We start from the raw sequence: 22,032 nt of genomic DNA, 5'->3' as shown, positions 1-22,032 counted from the left end.
TAGATAGCATATTAAAAAGCAGAGCCATTACTTTGCTGACAAAGGTCCATCTAGTCAAAGCTATGATTTTCTCAGTAGTCATGTATGGATGTGAGAATTAGACTATAAAGAAAGCTGAGCGCCAAAGAATTGATGCTTTTGAACTGTGATGTTGGAGAAGACTCTTGAGAGTCCCTTGGACTTCAGGGAGATCAAACCAGTTAATCCTAAAGGAAATTAGTCCTGAATAGTCATTGGAAGGACTGATACTGAAGCTGAAACTCCAATACTTTGGCCACCTGAGGTGAAGAGCTGACTCATTAGAAAAGACCCTCATGCTGGGAAAGATTGAAGAAAGGAGGAGAAGGGGATGACAGAGAATGAGATGGTTGGATGGCATCATGGACTCAATGGACATGGGTTTGAGCAAGCTCCAGGAGTTGGTGAAGGGAAGCCTGGCGTGCTGCAGTCCATGGGATTGCAAAGAGTCGGACACGACTGAGTGACTGAACTGACCCACCCTACCTAATGCCCCGTACATTTGGAGGTTTTCCAGTTTGGTTGGGCTTCCCAGGTGGCTTGAGGGGTAAAGAACTTGCCTGCCAATGCAGATGTAAGAGATGTGGGTTCGATCCTTGGGTCAGGAAGATCCCCTGGAGGAGGGCATGGTGCCCTGCTCCGGCATTCTTGCCTGCAGAATCCCCTGGACAGAGGGGCCTGGCTGGCTATAGTCCATAGGGTCGCAAAGAGTTGACTATGACTGAAGCGATTTGGCATGCACGCATGTTGGCTTTAATTTTAGTTTTTTAAGGAACCTCCATTCTGTTCTTCATAGTGACTATATCATTTTACACTGCCACCCACAGTGTAGGAGGGTTCCCTTTTTCCACACCTTCTTCAGCATTTTTTGTTTGTGGATTTTTTAAACATACAATATAAATGATTTATTAACAGCAGATCATCCTCATGGGCTAAATGGTCAACCAGACATCCAGAACGGAGCCACAAGTTCAGCGCAGCCTCTGAGCCTCTTGCTCTGACTCCAGTAGGGTTAGCACATTGTCCTAATGCATGGGGCCTTTCATACTTCGAATGATGGAACTGCTCACATCGCCATGAATTCTATATGCACCAGCATGACCGTCACTGCAAACCAGTCCTGCCCAGTTCCTTGGTGACCCTGGCAAGCTTAATGGGCTGCACACAGCTTGTGTCTGTGGTGGCAGTGATTGGCAGGATAGCTATTGTTTGTTGATTTTTTGATGGTGGCTGTTCTGACCAATGTGAAGTGATACCTCATTGTAGTTTCGAGTTTCATTGCTCCAATAATTAGTAATGTCGAACATCTTTTCATGTGCTTTTTGGTCACCTGTTGGGTATTATTGGGTCTTCCCTGGTGTCTCAGACAGTAAAGAATCTTCCTGCAGTGTGGGAGACCTGTGTTCAATCCCTGGGTAGGGAAGATCGCCTGGAGGAGGGCGTGACAACCCACTCCAACATTCTTGCCTGGAGAATTCCATGGATAGAGGAGCCTGGTGGGCTACAGTCCATAGCATCACGAAGAGTCAGACCCAACTGAGTGATTTAGCATGCACACATCCAGGGTGCTCTTACCTCTAATCATCTCACAAGGCTTTTTTCTACACCCTTCAGTAATTTCCTCAGCTGTGGCTGAATATTTGCAGGGATCTTCTGGAGTTCTCTCTGTGTGGCTGACTCCTCTCTGATACTAAGTTCTGTGTGCTTGTGGCTCTGTGTCTTCAACTCAAGGAGTCTGCTGAGCCCTCCTGGGTTTCTCCTAGTGCCTCAGATTAGAATCTCTCTCAAGGCAGTTAAGCTGGGGCAATCATAGGATCCAGTCTCTCAGAAATCATCGTCTTTAGTACCTGAGGATCAATGTCTCAAAAGCCGTTGTTTCATATATTTGATGTTTTTGTTGCTGCTGCGGTTTGGCTGTTTCAGGAGGGAGGGTTCATCTGATCTCTGTTACTCCACCTTTCTAGGTGCTAGGGGTGCTAAGTTGCTTCAGTCGTGTCCGACTCCTTGCGACTGCCAGGCTCCTCTGTCCAATGAATTTTCCTGGTGATAATACTAAAGTGCGTTGCCATTTCCTTTTCCAGGGGATCCTCCTGACTCAGGGATGGAACCCATGTCCTTTACATCTCCTGCACTGGCAGGCAGGTTCTTTACCACTAGCGCCACCTGGGAAGCCCTCTCTAATAGGCATTTATCAAAAACTTAATGGGCTTTGAATTAATGGGCAGGTGGTAAAGAATACACCTGCCAATGTAGGAGATGCAAGAGATGTGGGTTCAGTTCCTGGATAGAGAAGATGCCCTGGAGGAGGAGCTGGCAACTCTCTCCAGTATCATTGCCTGGAAAACTTCGTGGACAGAGGAACCTGGCAGGCTACAGTCCATGGGGTCACAAAGAGTCAGACACGACTGAGCACATGGACACGACTGAGCACACACACACACACACACACACACACACACACACTCAATATGTTCAAAAGAGGATTCATGTTTTTATATCAAATCTCCTCCCCTTGTAATCTTCTGCATCTAGTTGACTTCTTTCCTTTTCTCACCCTTTTCTCTCCAATATTTACTCCATCAGGAAATATTTTGGCTCTCTGCAAATTTTGACTACTTTGTATCACCTCCACTAAATCTACCTGGTCTGAGTTATCATCAGTTCTTGCCTGGGTTACCATAATTGGTAGCCAGTTACTCCTAACTGGTCCCTTTCATGCTTCCCCACCCCTCCCTCCCCCCATATATAGTCTGGCCACAATCCAGAAGCCAGAATAAGCCTTTCAAACTGAGTTTGTATCACTAAGCTCTGTTTTGGCTGTCTTTGTAAGTTTCTGATGGAGCCAGCATGTTCTTGCCTCATGGCCTTTGCACTGGCCATTTCCTCTTCCTGAATGTTTTTCCCTTAGGGCTTCCCAGGTGGCGTTAGTGGTGAAGAACCTGCCTACCAATGCAGGAGATGTAAAGGATGTGGGTTCCATCCCTGGGTCAGGAGGATCCCCTGGAAAAGGAAATGGCAACGCACTCCAGTATTCTTGCCAGGAAAATCCCTTGGACAGAGGAGCCTGGTGGTTGCAAAGAGTCGGACACGACTGAAGTGACTTAGCACCCTAGCACCTGAAGTCTCTGAATATCTGAAGTTTTTCAATCTTTGCTAAATATAAGTTTTCTCAATGAGGTTATTTCCTTAAACCTTTCAAAAATTAAAAATATTGTAATATAGCTCTGAGAGTTGGAGCATAAAGAAAGCTGAGCTCTGAAGAATTGATCCTTTTGAACTGTGGTGTTGGAGAAGACTCTTGAGAGTCTCTGAGACAGCAAGGAGATGGAACCAGTCAATCCTAAAGGAAATCAGTCCAGAATATCATTGGAAAGACTGATGCTGAAGCTTAAGCTCCAGTACTTTGGCTACCTGATGCGAAGAACTGACTCCTTAGAAAACACCCTGATGCTGGGAAAGATTGAAGAAAGGAGGAGAAGGGGATGACAGAGGATGAGATGGTTGGATGGCATCACCGACTCAATGGACATGAATTTGAGAAAGCTCAGGAGTTGGTGATGGACAGGGAAACCTGGTATACTGCAGTCCGTGGGGTCGTGAAGAGTTGTACACTACTGAGCAACTGAACTGAACTGAACTGAACTGAATGCAGCTCTGTCTTTGCTTTTGGAACATCTTCCTGTTGTTTAGTCATTAAGTAGTGTTCAACTCTTTACAACCCCATGAACTGTAGCCTGCTAGGCTCCTTTGTCCATAGGATTTTCCAGGCAAGAATACTGGAGTTGGTTGCTGTATCCATTTCCAGGGGATCTTCCTGACCCAGGGAAGGAACCCACACCACCTGCATTGGCAGGTAGGTTCTTCACCACAGAGTCACCTGGGAAGCCTGGGTAAAACACCCAGATGGATGAAAATTGGGAAGATCAAAAGAGAATACAGTGGTAACTTTTGTTTTCACTACTATCTTCCCCCAGAAACCACCACTGTTTCTTATTTAACCTTCCAGTGATATTTTATACATATAAAATCAATACATAACTACTCTTTTTAAAGTACAAATGGTAGTATTTTATTACACTGTCCTGCTTCTTACTTTTTTCCTTTATCTGTCTTAGAGATTGAATGACTGTGTTGTATTCCATTATTTGGATATTTCATAATTTGCTTGAAACTTTGGTACTAGAGCTTTCAGAATTCAGGATTCTAATTCTTTGCTATAACCAACAATGCTGGAGTGTCTACCCTTGAACTTAGGTCATTTATCTCATATATGAGAATATCTGTGGGAAAAATTCTTGGAGGTGGAATTGTGGGGTCAAAGGAATGTGCCTTTTTAATTTTGATTGCATGTTAGCAAATTGCTCTCTATAGAGTTTGTACCAATTTACATTCCAAACAAAACAAAACAAAACAAAAAAACCCCCAAAAAACCAAAACAATGCATGAGTGACTATCTTCTCTATGTCTTCACCAATATACTATATTACTGGTAAATCTTATTGGTAAAAAAAGTGGCATCTTAATTTAAATATATTCCTTTTTATGAGTTAGGTTAATCCCAAAAGTCCAAAAGCAATTTGTACTTTTTTTCTGTTAATTGCCTATTCACAGAATATTGGTTTTGTCCTTATTTTTCTATTCTGTGCCCTTGAAGAATAAGATGCACATGACTTTGGGGGAAGAGAGTGGGAACCAGGAAGGTCAGAGCAGTCACTGAATTCTCCTGAGGTCACATAAGATAATTACAATGAGGTCCAGGGACTCAGAATCTTAAATTTGCCAAGAATCTTAGAAATAACATACAACTGAAATTTTTTAGATCTAGTTTTAGTTTTTACCATTTTCATCTCCACCCACTGCACTCCTATCTCCATCAGAATCCTGAAAGTGTTTCACTTCTAAAGACATTTCTAAACATTAAAAAAACTGCAATCAGCATATACTCTTCAAATGTAGCCCATGCCACTTGTGTATGCTTTCACGTAGACTCCATGAGAAAACGTTTTCTATTCATTTTCACCTACAGTAGTCCACAATCCTGACATCTAAAATGCTCTTAAAAACAGAAAGTGTTTTAACAAGTTTGACACCAAAACTTACTTAGTGGCAAAACCTGACAGTAACTGATAGGTAACTATCCAGAGTGTTTATCTATCACACTTACTATGACTATTCAAATGTTTTTTCAGAAGAGTTGTTCTTCTTTTTAAAAAATTGGAGTATAGTTGTGTGCAATGTTGTGCTAATTTCTGCTGTATAGCAAAGTGAATCAGCTATATGTATACACATAGCCCCTCTTTTTTGAATTTCCTTCTCATTCGGGTCACCACAGAGCATTGAGTAGAGGTTCCTGTGCTATACAAGAAGTTCTCACTAGTTATCTATTTTATACATAACATTAATAGCATACATGTCAGTCGCAATCTCCCAATTCATCCCACACGCCCTTTCTTTTTTTCCCATTTATTTTTGTTGGTTGGAGGCTAATTACTTTACAATATTATAGTGGTTTTTGCCATACATTGACATGAATCAGCCATGGATTTACATGTGTTCCCCATCCCGATCCCCCCTCCCACCTCACTCCCCATCCCATCCCTCTGGGTCATTCCAGTGCACCAGGCCCAAGCACTTGTCTCATGCATCCAACCTGGGCTGGTAATCTGTTTCACCCTTGATAACATACATGTTTCGATGCTGTTCTCTCAAAACATCCCACCCTCGCCTTCTCCCACAGTCCAAAAGTCTGTTCTGTACATCTGTGTCTCTTTTTCTGTTTTGCATATAAGGTTATCATTACCATCTTTCTAAATTCCATATATATGCATCAGTATACTGTATTGAACTTTATCTTTCTGGCTTACTTCGCTGTATAATGGGCTCCAGTTTTATCCATCTCATTAGAACTGATTCAAATGAATTCTTTTTAATGGCTGAGTAATATTCCATGGTGTATATGTACCACAGCTTCCTTATCCATTTGTCCACTCATGGGCATCTAGGTTGCTTCCATGTCCTGGCTATTATAAACAGAGCTCTGGTGAACACTGGGGTGCACGTGTCTCTTTCAGATCTGGTTTCCTCGGCCCACACCCCCTTTCTCACCCTGCCATCTGTCATGCCCACATGGCTATTCTCTACATCTGTGTTGCCTCTCCTACCCTGCAAATAGGTTCATCAGTACCATTTTTCTAGATTCCACATGTATGTGAGAATATATGATATCTGTTTTTCTCTTTCTGACTTAACTTCACTTATCTGTTTCTTGCAGGGTGCTGCCCTGGACACTGCTGTAATAGGATGGTATTACATTACACAGATGGTATATTGCATTTCTGAAATCTGTAAAATGTTGAACATTGGCAGGCACTTGGACTTGAGGGTGCCAGATAAGGGATTGTGGACCTACATTTGGACTTACAAACTCGTCATTACTCAGGAATGTTTTAACTCTGCCTTGATCTTCTTTAATTCAGGCCTGTGTGAGTCAGCTCAAGTAAGGTTGTTCAGACAAGTCCAGCAGAGTCAATTGTGCAATAATCAGTTCAGTTCAACTCAGATGCTCAGTTGTGTCCGACTCTTTGTGACCCCATGGACTGCAGCACACCAGGCCTCCCTGTCCATCACCAACTCCCAGAGTTTACTCAAACTCATGTCCATCAAGTTAATGATGACATTCAGCCACCTCATCCTCTGTTGTCCCCTTCTCCCCCTGCCTTCAATCTTTCCCAGCATCAGGGTCTTTTCCCATGAATCAGTTCTTAGCATCACATGGCCAAAGTATTGGAGTTTCAGCTTCAACATCAGTCCTTCCAATGAATATTCAGGACTGATTTTCTTTAGGATGGACTGGTTGGATCTCCTTGCTGTCCAAGGGACTCTCAACAGTCTTCTCCAACACCACAGTTCAAAAGCATCAATTCTTTGGCGCTCAGCTTTCTTTACAGCCCAACTCTCACATCTACACATGACTACTGGAAAAACCATAGCCTTGACTAGATGGACATTTGTTGGTGAAGTAATGTCTCTGCTTTTTAATATGCTCTCTAGGTTGGTCATAGCTTTTCTTCTAAGGAGCAAGCATCTTTTAATTTCATGGCTGCAGTCACCATCTGCAGTGATTTTGGAGCCCCCCAAAATAAAATCTCTCACTGTTTCCTTTGTTTCTCCATCTATTTGTCATGAAGTGATGGGACCAGATGCCATGATGTTAGTTTTCTGAATGTTGAGCTTTAAGCCAACTTTTCCACTTTCCTCTTTCACTTTCATCAAGAGGGTCTTTATTTCTTCTTTGCTTTCTGCCATAAGGGTGGTATCATCTGCATATCTGAGGTTATTGATGTGTCCTGGCAATCTTGATTCCAGCTTGTGCTTCATCCAGCCCAGTATTTCTTGTGATGTACTCTGCATAAAAGTTTAATAAGCAGGGTGACAATATACCTGCAATAATGTCACGATAATATTCTGACATAAGTACTTACATTGCTTATCCCAAGTTTTCAGTCCTTCTCTGGCCTTTAAGCATATCTTAAATAATATAAATTATTTGGAAATATTGTTAATGGGATTACCCTGGTTGTCCAGTGGCTAAGACTCTGCACTTCCTCTACAGGGGTACAGGTTCCATTCCTGGTCCAGGAATTAAGACCCCACATGCTGGGAGGTGTGGCCAAAAAGTAAATACATACATATGTAAATAAATGATTAGAAAAAGTACTGTTAGTGATCCAATTTGGGAACAAAAATTTCATACCACTCTTCTCTTAAAGAATATTTAGAGATTGGAAACTGACCTGTTAAAAAAGATCTTGTATCTGCAACTGTTTATGTGGGAAAATAAGGATTTTCTTTGTAGTGTATAATCAAAACAAAAGACAGAGATAAAGTATCTACAACTCTAGTGATAAATGTGTGCAGCAACTTAACTATTCCCATTGCGTTCCTATGAAAATATTTTACATGTGATTTCACTAAATATTTTAAAAAATCAATTAATTTTTTGGCTGTGTTGGGTCTACATTGTTACATGGGCTTCTCCTATTGCCCAGCACAGGCTCTAGAGTACACTGGCTTCAGTAGTTTCAGCTGGAAGTTTGTGGAGCCCAAGAGCATGGACTCAGTTGCTCTGAGGCGTGTGGGATTTTCCCAGAGCAGGGATCGAAACTTTGTCTCCTGCATAGGCAGGCAGACTCTATGGCAGAGCCGCCAGGGAAGCCCTGATGTCACTAAATATATTTATAAATACTGCTTTAAATTCATTTTACACAGTGGACTTTCCCATAAAATTTTATTTGGAAGACATTCTATATTCAGTTACGCCATGGTATAAAATGGAAGAGGACAATGATACCTAGATATGGTGGAATATATCTTGTGCAATTCTTTGGGGAAATAAAGGTGACTTTTGGATTGTTTCAGGTGAAGAAAGTAGATGGGACTATAGAGAAGAGAATTTATTTCACATGGTGTCTTTCTGCATTAGTGATTTTAATATGGATTCTTAGAAGTTATCAACAACTGGTCAGATAAAAAATTTTTTTGTAATACACTCCTCTCTGGACTGACCTAGGCAATCCTGGGCTCAGTCTTCTGCTTCCATCACTTTCTTGATCCAGTCCACGTAGTTGAGGAGATTGGTGTAGAACCCGTACCCTTCTCCACACCCGATGCCCCAGGACACGATGCCCGTGGCCACCCAGCGGTCATTTTTCTTATCACTCACTGCAAAGACCCCTCCACTATCCCCTTGGCAGGAATCCTGCCTTGTGGCTGGGTTCCCAGCACAGAACATGTTTTCAGAAAACACATCATTCCTGTTTTTTTGCCGGAGCCAGCGCTCACAAATCTCTCGCCTAGCTACTGGCAGACGGACAAATCTGAGGTTGTGAGAAATTCTCTCCTCCATGATCCCAAAGCCACTGACATAGCCCACGAGACCCGGGTCATAGAGGGTCTCGTTGTCTGGGAGGCAGATGGGCAGGAGGTTGGGGCCTAGGGTGACGCTATTTTCCAGCTCCAGGAGGGCGATGTCCCCCTCAAAGTTGTGGGACTCTCCCTGGCGGTAGTCTGGGTGGATTATGACCCTACGGACTGGGTGGTTGGACAGCTTGGTAATGTCTTCCACGTTGATGTGGCCCAGGAACACGTCTAAATTGGGGTTGCTCTGAGCCTCGTGGTCCTTGGGGTAGATGGTGTGCGCGGCTGTGACGATCCAGCGGTCCCCCAGCAGTGCGCCACCCCCGGGCCCGTGGATGTTGGTGTAGGCCTGCCAGGGGAAGTTGCCCAGCTTGGCCCTCTGGCCTCCAATGATGCGTTGCCTCTGCTCCACGGGGTGGACTGGCTTCCCGCACACTGGAGAGGAGACAATGGAGGGGCGGGGGGGTGTAGAAAAGTCAGCACCTGGCCACCCGCCTCCCTCCATGGCCTGACCCTTCCCCTTTGCCCCTTTTTTTAGTTCAGGGCCTTTTCCTCTCTCCCCATCCTCCCCCGACACCCCTCTCCTCAACCCCCCTCTTTGGCATACTGTCAGTCATCTCTTTTCATTCTTGTTTATTCTTTCCTAGGGCTTTTCTTGCCCTTTTTATTTATTCTTGGTCTCCCATCTGCTCAGTGAAAAGTCCAGGACTGTCAGGACAGGGCCAGCTCTCTGGGTCCCTCTGCCCTTCTCCTGGGGCATCTCCTCTCCTTTTCCCAGATGCCCCATGTCCGTCTTCAGCTTCAGGCTTGACTCTCTCTCTCTTGTCTATGCCACCCCTCCTCTGAGGCCCTGCATGGCTGCCAAGGCCACAGAGGATAGTGGAGGGCTTCCACTCACCTGGCAAACACCGAGGCATCTTCTCTCCTACCAGCTCGTTCTTCCAAATGCCCTGAGCCGAGCATGTGTACAGCCCTGAGGGGAGAGGGGGCTGAGCTCAGGCGGGGGGGTTGTGGGCAGGGGCCAAGAGCACCAAAGTGAGCACAGAAAGGAGGAGGAACAAAGGGAAAAGTTGGAATACCTGCAGATGGGATACTGAAAGTGTGTGTTTTGAAAAGCTGCATGTGTGTTTTTGTTTTGATGCTAAATGGAAAAATCAGAATGCTTAACTCATATTTGTTGTGATCCCTATGTGTGAAAGTTGACACAAAAACTGGAAGGAACTTATCAGGAAGATCTTCTCATTATTGCATCTTGGTGCTGGGTAGTGGATGATAGTGGGAGTTATGTTTTCTTGTTTTGTTTTTTGAGGGTGTTTGTTTGACTCTGCTGTGCAAATCTTAGTTCCCCAACCACGGATTGAACCTGAGCCCTCAGCAGTGAAAGCGTGGAGTCCTAATTGCTGGACTGTCAGGGAATTCCCCGTAGCTATGTTTTCTGATTGTGGACAGGGTACCTTGCTTGACGCTCAGCATTTTATCTCATTGACGCACCTTGGTGATGCTTTCAGATATGCATCATTACCCTCCTCCTAGAGACAAAGAGGGCTTCCCTGGTGGCTCAAACGGTAAAGAGCCAGCCTGAAGTGCAGGAGACCAGGGTTTGATCTCTGGGTCAGGAAGTACCCTGGAGAAGGGGAAGGCTACCCATTCCAGTATTCTTGCTTGGAGAATTCCATGGACAGAGGAGCCAGGCAGGCTACAGTCCATGAGATCTCAGAGTCGGACACAACTGAGTGACTAACACTAGAGTTGAGGAAACTGGGTTTAAATAATTTACACAAGGTCATATAACTTCTAAGTGTCAGAACCAAGATGCAAATGGAGAGTTGTCTTACTTCAAAGTTCAGCTCTTAAATAATACCTTATATAGCCTGTAAACTTGGAGAAGGAAATGGCAACCCACTCCAGTATTCTTGCCTGGAGCATCCCATGGACAGAGCAGCCTGGCGGGCTATAGTCCTTAGGGTCAGAAAGAGTCGGACATGATGAGTGACTAACAACAGCAACAGTAATAGCCTATAAACAAGATTTGTTTTTCTTTCTTGGCATGTTTTAAACTTACAAATCATGTGATTTCTTCCACTAAAACGTTTTCAAGATACCCACTGATGAGTCTGAAAGCAATTTAGTAGTGCAAAAAGTCACAACACAGCAACCTGAGAGGGAATGTGGGGAGAGTGCTGAGGAAACCCCACTGATAAATCTGTAGTGGGGGTGCTGGTGGGGGTGCTAGTTAGGGTGGTGAAGGGGGTGGGGTGAGGGAGAGCTGTTTATGAGATTCAAGTCTTTCATTCTATCAGCTCAAATGTTTCCTTTTCCAACCTTATTAGAAGCCTCCTGGCACCCCTGAAGCCAGTGCCTGGGATAAATATCTTAATATTCCCTCCTTGGAGACTCTGTTGAAAGAAATTGCAGAAGATGTTCCAACAAGGCCATTTACACGTGTCCTTACCTCGCTCAGACTCGCTCGTGCCGTCTTTGGTGTGCATCTCGTAGTAGGGCTCATGGCAGTAGTACTGGATACGGGCCTCGTAGGTATTCACCCCTTCTCTGGTGATGTAATTGAAGGCCCCGTTGGGCAGGCTTCGGGGCCGCCCGCAGTTCTTGACTTGGAGAGAACACAGGGCCACGTGAGAGCTGAGGACTGTACCGGAACTTCAGCGGGAGTGGTGGGAACCCACTGAACATGCTGAGAGCCTTCGGGAGATATGGTCACTGGGGGCTTTCGTGATGCATGAGAATTGGATGGGATAAAACTCAGTTCTGGGCAGAGCCCCTCATCTGCAGAGATGAAGGTCGACTGGTTCCCAGTGGGCTGGAGCCTTCAAAGGACAAGTCAGGGGAATGGCTTTTGGGGGGCGATGCTTAGGCCTGACCCTCTTCCCTTCTCCTGGGGGGAGACACATGCTTGAGTTGCAACTTACTCCTGCACCTGGGCATGGCTCGGTGCCATGTGCCATCATCCTGGCAGACAGCTGTGAAGGACAGGAGCACCTTGTTGCCCTGTTGGAGCAGGGGTGGAGAAGCCATTAGTACAAGGAGGCCCTGAGGCTCCCTCCTGCCCTTGCCCACAGGGGAGCAGTAAGGATGCAAAGTCAGCTCTCAGCCCTCGAACCTCAACACCTGTGGATGTGGCCCCTGGGCCCCTCTTCCTAGCCGGTCCTCTCAGACCAGACTGACAGATGGGCGCACTGAGCCACACAGCAGGAAGCCAGAGCTGGGGACTTGCCCGGTGGTCTAGTAGTTAAGAATCTGTCCTTCAGTGTAGGGAACATGGTTTTGATCCCTGGTCGAGGAACTAAGATCCCACATGCTGGGGAGCAACTAAACTCGAATGCCACAGCTACTGAGCCCGCATGCTGACACAGCCAAATAGGTAAATAAATAAATAAATAGTTTAAAAATATATATATCGGAACTAGGGCTAGTTGTTATACCCAATAATCCCCTCTCTAGACTCTTTGGATTTCAAGAGTTTCCACTGAGGTCCAGTTGAACCCCATAATTTTATTTTTTAAAATATTTATTTATTTATTTATTATTTATTTTGGCTGCTTTGGGTCTTAGTTGTGGCACTCAGGATCTTCGATCTTCATTGTGGGATCTTTAGTTGAGGTGTGTGGGGTCAGGTTTCCCGACCAGGAATCGAACCCAGGCCCCCTGCTTTGGGAGTGCAGAATCTCAGACACTGGAATACCAGGGAAGTCCCTGAACGTCACAGTTTTTAATTAAAAAGCAAACAAGCCACATGCACAGTTGCACGTTCTCTGCATTGAAACAAAAGTCTCTGCCCTGAAGTAGGGCCGTGTTTCTTCCCTCTGGACTGCTCTGCCACGTAAGCCCCGTATCACCCCACTGCCCCCAGACTGCAGGCTTCTCAAGGCTAAGGGTCTTTCCTAAAATGCTAGTGCAGCCCAGCCACCTTCAAGGGGGCTCAAGATGCTGACATACGCTAAGGGCTATCCTAGGCCAGCAGATGACGGGGACAGACCAGGAGACAGCACCCTCTGAAATGAAAAGTAACTGGAGAACATGAATGAGCTTTATTAACACCAACAATCATCTCAGATTGTTAGCCCTGGATCAGACTGCAAGAGAATGTGCATAAGAACTAGGATATCTGATCAAAATGTAAATTATCATGTAGTCTTTCAGGCATGTCCCGACTGTTTTGCAACCCCATGGACTGTAGACTGTCAGGTTCCTCTGTCCGTGGATTTTTTCAGGCAAGAATACTGGGGTGGGTTACCAGATCCTTCTTCAAGGGGATCTTCCCCACCCAGGAACTGAACCCATGTCTCCTGCATTGCAGGTGGAGTCTTTACTGCTGAGTCAAATAAAAAGTAAATAATGTGAGATAAACTGTGTGAGTAGGTTTAAAGTTGATGATGTGAATGATAAGTGACGAGGTAAGGTTGCTGGTGGCGTAGGTGGGGCAGGTTGTAACCTGAACAGCAGGGAGGGGTGTGCCCAGGACCCCCAGTCCTTCCTGGACTAAGCAGTGATCTGGCTGACTCATCTCTATTCAAAGGTAAGCTCCATGAAACCTGTGTGAACATGTGTGTTTCTTCTACTGTACCTCCCACATCCAGAGCACTGCCTGTCACTGAATCAACACTTAAAATGTTTGTTGGGTGAATTCACCACAACCAACCGAAGGTCTCTCTTCTGATTCAGGGTGGGTCTTCCGAGGGGACCTACTGGACAAAGATGGGATGTCCAGTCCCAGGCCCCTGGCCAGGGTAACTCCAATTGTAAGGTTCATAAAAATAGCATTTATTTATTTATTATTTTTAATTGCCTTAACTGGTTCCTCACTGCTTTTTGTAGTTGTGGTACACAGGCTTAGGTGCCCTGAGACATGTGGGATCTCAGTTCCCCAACCAGGGGTCACACCCCTGCACCGGACGGTGGATTCTTAACCACTGGACTACCAGGCAGTCCCGGGAGTAGCATTTTAGTTTCCCGGCTTTTGTGAGATTCATCAGTGGAGCAAACCACATTCTCTCCTGAGTCTGCAAAGCTCTGGACAGGGTGGTGGGTCTGGGGTAAGACCACCGATGGACATAAATGGAGCCTCTTCTGATTGTTCGATGGAATGCTGCCCGATTCATGAATCTTCGAGTAAAGCCAGGTAGGTTTTAAAAACAAAAACTGAGAGCCCTGGGGCAAGAGGCAGGGGATTTGTTGTCGGTCCCTGTTGTACACAATCCCAGTGATGTTGAGTGAGTGCGGTCTCGCTCTTCAGCTCCACCCCCACCTGCTTGGTTCCTCACTGCATAGTGAGTTATAGGACCAGGTCCCATAGTTCTTAGACTTGGCTGGGCATCAGAATCACCAAGTAACTATAGGTAATCCTGATACCCACGCTCCCCTTCAGACCCATGGACTAGTCTCTAGCAGGGGACAGGACATCAGAATTCTGAAATCCTATTTCTAGTGTGCAGTCAAGTTGGAGCAGACTGGGTAACCCTTCCAGCTCAAACATGCTTATATTTCCATGTGGGGCTGAGCCTCCACAGTCTGTGTGAATTATGCCGGACTCTGGGTCATCTCCCTCCCCTGGGCCCTGGCTCTTACCTCCACGAGCTCGTAGCCTTTTTTGCAGGTGGCGATGAAATAGTCCCGGTACTGGTACTGAGGCTGCGGGTCCTGAATGATGGTGTATGAGTCCAGCGTCTTGGGCTGGGGGCACTTGATGACTATTATGGAGATCAGAGGGCACGTTTATTTCCGAGCCACTGGCCTCCGTTCTAACTGCCTCATCCTGTCCCCTTTCTGGCCCCTGAGGGGCCCCGGGCAGCCTTACCTTCACTAGTGTAGTGCAGCTTCCAGCCCCGGCTGTCCCCTGACTCGTCCGTGAAGAAGAGCAGGTCCACCGAGTTGCTTTGGGCATCAATGTGCCCGGGCCTTTGCTTTCCACAGAACTCACCAATGTTCCTCCCCTTGACATAGATCTGTGGCGGTGGTGGGGGTGGACAGAGGGAGGGTCACGTCGCCAATTCAGACACAGGGCTAAGGCAGTGGTGCTGGTGGTGTGGATCCTGCTTGGTGTATGTTTTCAGCTGGAGAGGAGAAAGCCTCCCTAGGACCCACTGGCCAGGAGTGTGCATTAAGTTGCTCAGTCGAGTCCAACTCTTTGCAACCTTATGGACCGTAGCCTGCCAGGCTCCTCTGTCCATGGAATTCTCCAGGCAAGAATACTGGAGTGGGTTGCCATGACCTCCTCCAGGCAATTTTCCCGACCCAGGGATTGAACCTGAATCTCTTACACCTCCTGCATTGGCAGATGGGTTCTGTACCACTAGCGACACCTGGGAAGTCAGGTGTGTAGGACAACTCATGTGGGACATTGGCCATTTCTGCACCCATTGGCCAGACGGCCCAGTGGGGAGGAGGGATGAGAGGAGATGTGTGGGGATGGGGACGAGAGAGTTTCTGGGGGTGGGTTGGCTGTACCTGCAGCTGGTCGTAGGGACAGTGTATTTGCTGGTGGTCATCAATTTCAAAAGGCTCCAGGAATTGGAGGTGGAGGGTGTGGCCCCGCTCTACTCGGATACTGTAGTTGCAGCGCAGGTCGGGGGGGTAGGGTTGGGGGTACTCCAAGCTGGAGATGTAGCCGGAGGGCTCCGTGAACAGCTCGCTGCTGCACTCGGCTGGGAGAGCAGAGTGAGAGCGGGTCACCCAGCGAGCCCCACCTTGCTCAGCCCATGCCTCCTCTGGGACCACCCAGGCAGGACCTCACCCTGGCAGGAACGCCCATCCTGCTGGAGCTCATAGCCTGGACGGCAGGAGCAGAAATAGCCGCCGACGTAGTTGTGGCACAGGTGTTGGCACCGAGGCGGGGCATCCTCCTCAACCGAGTTGAGCTGCAAGGCACATTCGTCCAGGTCTGGAAGAGATTCCGGAAGGAGGGATTCAATCCCACAGAAGCTAGGGTGGGGGGTGGGGGAGGGACCTTTGGAGGCACTGGTCTCAGTGAGGTCACTCATCAGAGGCCTAAGGACAAGGTTATCTCAGGCCACCTGGAACTCCGGGCCGCTCTGACCCTTTCTGGGACCTGCTCAGTGGGGACAGGATCCCGGGGGATAGCCCTCTCCTAGAAAAAGCTCTCTTAGGAAAAAACAAGAAGGCCTGACTTCCCAAATCTTTGGATTCAAGAATCCCCCTTTTTGGCCCCCATTCAGTATGAGCCCAGGAGCCCAGCACAGGCGCCACTCACCCACGGCTTGGTAGTATGCCAGGAAGCCCTTGTAGAACATGATGGTGCCATTCTCCTCATTGGAGAAGTCCGAGTGGAAGGTCAGCAGCATCTTGTTCCCTTGGGACATGAATTCCTTCCTTCCCGGGGGGTTGCCCAGGGGAGAACCCAGCTGCCCACAGAACCTCCCCATGGTCTTCTTATCAGCAGAAATCTGTGGAGGAGGGGCAGGCGGACAAGCTGTTGAGGGGACACATCCCACATGGAAGGTTATGAAGGTCATCCTTCTCTTATCTCAGAGAGGGGATCCCGCACCCTCCTCCCCACCCCGCTGGATGGTCTCCAGCTGCTGCCTACTTGCTGGACTCTGGCTGTTCCAACTTACCCAGAGGCCTTTCCTCTGTCCTGCATCCCCATCGACTGACCTTGCACATTATCCAGTGCCTGGACTCAGCCCTCCCTTTTTATGACCCCCAGCTATGACAAAGCTAGACAGCATATTAAAAAGCAAAGACATCACTTGGCTGAGAAAGATACGTCTAGTCAAAGCTATGATGTTTCCAGTAGTCATGTATGGATGCGAGAGTTGGACCATAAAGAAGGTTGAGTGCTGAAAAACTGATGCTTTCAAATTGTGGTGCTGGAGAAGACTCTTGAGAGTCCCTTGGGCAGCAAATAGATCAAACCTGTCAATCCTAGAGGAAATCAACTCTGATTATTCACTAGAAGGACTGATGCTGAAGCTGAAGCTCCAATACTTTGGCTACCTAATATGAAGAGCTGACTCATGGAATTATCCTTGATACTGGGCAAGATAGAAGGCAGGAGGAGAAGGGATGACAGAGGATGAGATGGTTGGATGGCATCACTGACTCAATAGAGGAATTCAAGCAAACTCGGAGACATGCTGAAGGATAGGGAAGCCTGGTGTGCTGCCATTCATGGGGTTGCAAAGAGTCTGACAGGACTTAGTGACTGAACAACAACGTGTGTCAGACCTTTCCTTACCCCCATCTCTTCCTGTGTCCACCTCCCACTGGAATTCTGGTCGCCTCTACCTGGTTTCTATCATTCCTTCATCCCTAGAGCCTGGATGATCTGCTTTACCCTCTGTCCTGTCCTTCCACCTTGTCTTGGTCAACCCATTCCTGTCCATCCATGACTCCTGATATTCAGCTGAATGTGAGCATCCAGGACCTGCCAGCTTAGCAAGCATCACTGAGTTCCCCTTGCCTCTCTTCCTTCACAGATTCCTTAATTCCTGCAAAGCAGAAGACGTCCCCCTCCTACCTCATCCCCACTTTGCCTGCCACCAGGACCCTCCCTACCAGCACTGCTGACATCTCAAGTCCTCTGGGCTAGTAAGATATGGCATTTTCATGGTATTCTTTTATATCCTCCGGGGGATCTCCTGGAAATAGTGTTTATGGACTCTATCTGAATCCTGAATCAAGAATTTCATTTTGCGTGTGTGTGTGTGTGTGTGTGTGTGTGTGTGTGTGTGTGTGTGTGTGTGTGTGCTGTGCAGTGCAGTAGGCGGGATCCTAGTTTCCTAAGTTTCCCAGGAATCAAACCGGGGCCCCCTGCCTTGGGAGCACAGAGTCTTAGCCACTGGACCACTGGGGAAGTCTCCAGGAATCTCATTTTTATTGGATGTAGAAAGAGGGACTGAGACGGGGCCCTCGGTCGTGACAGAGGAGAGGGGACTGAGCCCACTGTCCTGGCTGGAGACCACCCTTGAGCCACCACCACACACATGCTGCTTCCCCACGTCCCTGTGTTCCTGGTGAGGAGGCAGCCACGGTGACACTTTCCATGGCAACAGGGAAACCGAGGCATGGAAGTTTCCAAAATCCTCCGGGCAAGTAAGCAGACAGGGAAGGTTTTTCGGGGACTCCTGTGGACAGTGCATTCCCCAAGAGCAAGGCCTGTCCCCTCCCTCTGTTTCTCTCCTCTGTGCTCCACAAGGGTCTCTCAGACCAGTGGCCACCCATCCTCAACACCCCTGGACTTCCAGAACCCCACCTGGCCATCATCTTTTACCAGCTTGGGGCTGTGTCTCCAGGCAGGGTGTGCTATCCAGGCCGGTCAGAACTCGGGTCCCCAGGTTCCAGAGACACTCAATTCTCCCTCTGCCCACCCCCCTAACTTGCCCCCCTACCTTGACATAGTCATAGAAACAACCTTCTGAAGGCTCCAGGTCAAACTGCCAGAAGACAAGCTTCACCCTGTACCCCGTGGGTACTGTGATCACAGTGGTCCTCTCAAAATTGTTAGGGTAAGGCTTGGGGAACAAAGGGGATGTCACCTCCCCGTAGAGCCTCTGAGGAGTAGGGATGGTGCCTCCAACCCCGTAGAACAGGACCGGCAGCAGGAGGTATAAAAGCCACCTGCCAAAAGAAAAAAGGTATCTATAGGGCGGGAGGGGTGCAGACCCAAGCTGTTTGGTAGGGGATGGGATTGCCGTACCGCCGGGCATTTTCCTCTCGGTCCATTCTAGATCTCAGGGAGATGTCCTAGGGTGGGTGGGGAGGGTGCAGGGGGGAGGCCGGTCCCTGCAGCTGCTGCACTGGGTGCTCCTCCCCGGGGCAGTGTCCAGTCCAGAGGTCTCCACACTCCCCCCACCTCTCTCCCCAGCCTCCTCCTTGCCCTGTTGCATCACTCTGCTCCCCTTCCAGGAAGCGGGCTGGCTTGGACCAGTAAACTGAGGGTGAGGGTTTCCAGTCATGGTCTCTGCAATGGCCCCCACACGCTCAGCAAGGCCTCTGGGAGAGACCGCCTGTGGAAGAGGGTCTCAGGCACAGAGGCTGACCCTCCAGGCTGAGGGACTCCTCCCCACCTCACAGCTCCCTATGAGCTGGAGGAGGAAGGCAGTGTGGCCTCACCTCCTGGGTCTGAGTCTCCTTTCTCCTTGGAAGGAGAGATGGGACATGCGTTTGTGAGCGTGCATGCGTGTGCACACTGGAGAGATAAGGTGTATGGGGAGGGGCCGGGTGCTCCCACCTCCCTGAGTAAGTCTGGGCACAGGGGGCCCCCCGTGCCCAGGATCGTCCCCTCTGGTGTCTCCCTCCTTCCTTGGTCCCCACCAGGTTTACTCACATTTCTCAAGGCCTGTTGTTGGATCTCTGACTCTCGTGACAGCGTCTTCATGCACTCTGGGTGCAGAGAGAGCAGGGTCATGCAGGGGAGGGGAGGGGAAGGGAGGGACTGTGGAGGGGGAAGGGGTGACCATTCCGGGAGGAAGGTTGTAGGGAATGAACTATTTGCATAAACAAAACCAGAAAAGAAAAAACAATTCTGTTTCGGTTTAGTTTTGGTTGTGAACTGCCTGATGGTGCTGCCACCTGCTGGCCTTCAGGGTAAGGGCTAGAGAAGCTTCTGGATTTTTAGGGACAGAAAAGCCTTGGGTTGGAGGCCCGATGTCCCTTTCTAAATCTCAGGGTAATCCCCACCCTTCCTCAGGGCCCTTTCTGGTGACCGCGACTGAGTATTCAGTGTTCCTATCCAAAGAGCAGTGGAAATCGCAGTTGAGGGGGGGTCTTTTGTGACCCTTTCTTCTCCTTTAACCCCGTTCTCCCTGTCCTTAGTTAGCCAGAAGCTCTGGTCCAGGAATGACCAGGGTTCGATGCCCAGGATAATGGCACAGGAGCAAGGATTAGAGATGGGGAGTGCAGGAGGGCACAGAGGAGAGAGACGCTTGTTTGACCTGGGGTCCCGCCCTGCTTCCCTCAGAAATTACACGTAGAGGGAACTTACCTGAAGCTCTAGTGGTTAAAACTCCGTGTTTCCAATCCCTGGTCAGGGAACTAAGACCCCACATGCCATGCAGTGCAGCTAATAAAGAAATTTTTAAAAATGACAAGTAGAACAGGGACTGCTATGACCCCAAAGCATCACTAGACTCTGTTTTAAGACCCTCCCTGGACTTCCCTCGTGGTCCAGGGGTTAAGACAACCAGCTTCCCAGGCAAGTGGCATTGATCCCTGGTCAGGGTACTAAGATTCAAGCAAAAAAAAACGAAAAAGAAAAAGGCCCTTCCTCCCCCCTCTCAATGGACTCAGGCCTGCCAATGAACTTGTCCCTTAGGGAAACAAGGGCAACTGAGGATGGGATGGAGACATCCTTATATCCTCAGCATCTGGTCCAGAGTGTGAGCCCCTGAGGGTCATGGCACCAGGGGCTGGGCAAACAGGGTGGCTGTGGACCACCAGTTGATGTGACTGGTAATGGAAGTAAAGTATGATGCTATAAAGAACAATATTGCATAGGAAGCTGGAATGTTAGGTCCAGAATCAAGGTAAATTGGAAGTGGTCAAACAGGAGATGGCAGGAGTGAACGCTGACATTTTAGGAATCAGTGAACTAAAATGGACTGGAATGGGAGAGTAGGAGTAGATCAGATGACCATTATATCTACAACTGTGGGCAAGATTCCCTTAGAAGAACTAGAGTAGCTCTCATAGTCAACAAAAGAGCCCAAAATGCAGTACTTGGGTGCAATCTCAAAAAATGACAGAATGCAAAGAAATAGAGGAAAACAATAGAATGGGAAAGACTAGAGATCTCTTCAAGAAAATCAGAGATACCAAGGGAACATTTCATGCAAAAATGGGCACAATAAAGAATAGAAATGGTATGGACCTAACATAAGCAGAAGATATTAAGAAGAGGTGGCAAGAATACACAGAAGAACTATACAAAAAAGATCTTAATGACCCAGATAACCACGATGGTGTGATCTCTCACCTAGAGCCAGACAACCTGGAATTCGAAGTCAAGTGAGCCTTAGGAAGCATCATTACGAACAAAGCTAATGAAATTCCAGCTGAGCTCTTTCAAATCCTAAAAGATGATGCTGTGAAAGTGCTGCACTCAATATGTTAGCAAATTTGGAAAACTCAGCAGTGGCCACAGGACCGGAAAAGGTCAGTTTTCATTCCAATTCCAAAGAAAGGCAATGCAAAAGAATGTTCAAACTACTGCACAGTTGCACTCATCTCACATGTTAGCAAAGTAATTCTGAAAATTCTCCACACTCAGCTGCAACAGTATGTGAACCGAAAACTTCCAGATATTCAAGCTGGATTTGGAAAAGGCAGAAGAACCAGAGATCAAATTGCCAACATCTGCTGGATCATAGAAAAAGCAAGAGAGTTCCAGAAAAACATCTATTTCTGTTTTATTGACTATGCCAAAGCCTTTGACTGTGTGGATCACCACAAACTGTGGAAAATTTTGAAAGAGATGGGAACACCAGACCACCTTACCTACCTCCTGAGAAATCTGTAGGCAGGTCAAGAAGCAACAGTTAGAATTGGACATGAGAGAGACTGGTTCCAAATTGGGAAAGGAGTATGTCAAGGTTGTATATTGTCACCCTGTTTACTTATTTAACTTGTATGCACAGATATCATGTGAAATGAAGTACATTTCATTTTGGGCTGGATGGAGCACAAGGTGGAATCAAGATTGCTGGGAGAAATATCAGTAACCTCAGATGTGCAGATGACACCACCTTTATGGCAGAAAGCAAAGAGGAACTGAAGAGCCTCTTGATGAAAAGTGAAAGAGGAGAGTGAAAAAGCTGGCTTAAAACTCAACATTCAAAATACTAAAATCATGGCATCTGGTCCCATCACTTCATGGCAAATAGATGGAGAAACAATGGAAACAGTGACAGGCTTTATTTTCTTGGGCTCCAAAATCACTGCAGATGGTGACTGCAGCCATGAAATTAAAAGATGCTTGCTCCTTTGAAGAAAAGCTATGGCCAACCTAGATAGCATATTAAAAAGCAAAGACATTACTTTGCCAACAAAGGTCCATCTTGTCAAGTGGAAGTCACTCAGTCGTTTTCCACTCTTTGCGACTCCATGGAATTCTCCAGGCCAGAATAC

At 47.5% G+C, this 22,032-nt stretch overlaps 1 protein-coding gene and 1 pseudogene across 1 annotated transcript; both read right to left on the bottom strand.

Moving 5' to 3' along the window:
* Positions 1–989: 989 nt before the first annotated feature.
* LOC136168564 (small ribosomal subunit protein eS28-like) lies at positions 990–1,603 on the bottom strand (annotated as a pseudogene).
* Positions 1,604–8,288: 6,685 nt separating this feature from the next.
* On the bottom strand, positions 8,289–19,391 carry C1R (complement C1r). Its single transcript, XM_065942029.1, has 11 exons — positions 19,235–19,391; positions 18,297–18,525; positions 16,157–16,349; positions 15,680–15,826; positions 15,394–15,590; positions 14,744–14,891; positions 14,515–14,636; positions 11,859–11,937; positions 11,387–11,542; positions 9,833–9,907; positions 8,289–9,369 (listed from the first exon to the last, which is right to left on the bottom strand). Coding segments are annotated over exons 1-11 (2,118 nt in total). The 5' UTR covers positions 19,237–19,391; the 3' UTR covers positions 8,289–8,599.
* Between the last annotated feature and the right edge of the window lie 2,641 nt (positions 19,392–22,032).

The sequence above is a fragment of the Muntiacus reevesi genome, chromosome 1 (assembly GCF_963930625.1).
Source record: "Muntiacus reevesi chromosome 1, mMunRee1.1, whole genome shotgun sequence".
Taxonomy (NCBI): domain Eukaryota; kingdom Metazoa; phylum Chordata; class Mammalia; order Artiodactyla; family Cervidae; genus Muntiacus; species Muntiacus reevesi.
The sequence above is the reverse complement of the archived record's forward strand: the minus strand, read 5'-3'. Positions and strand labels throughout refer to the sequence as shown.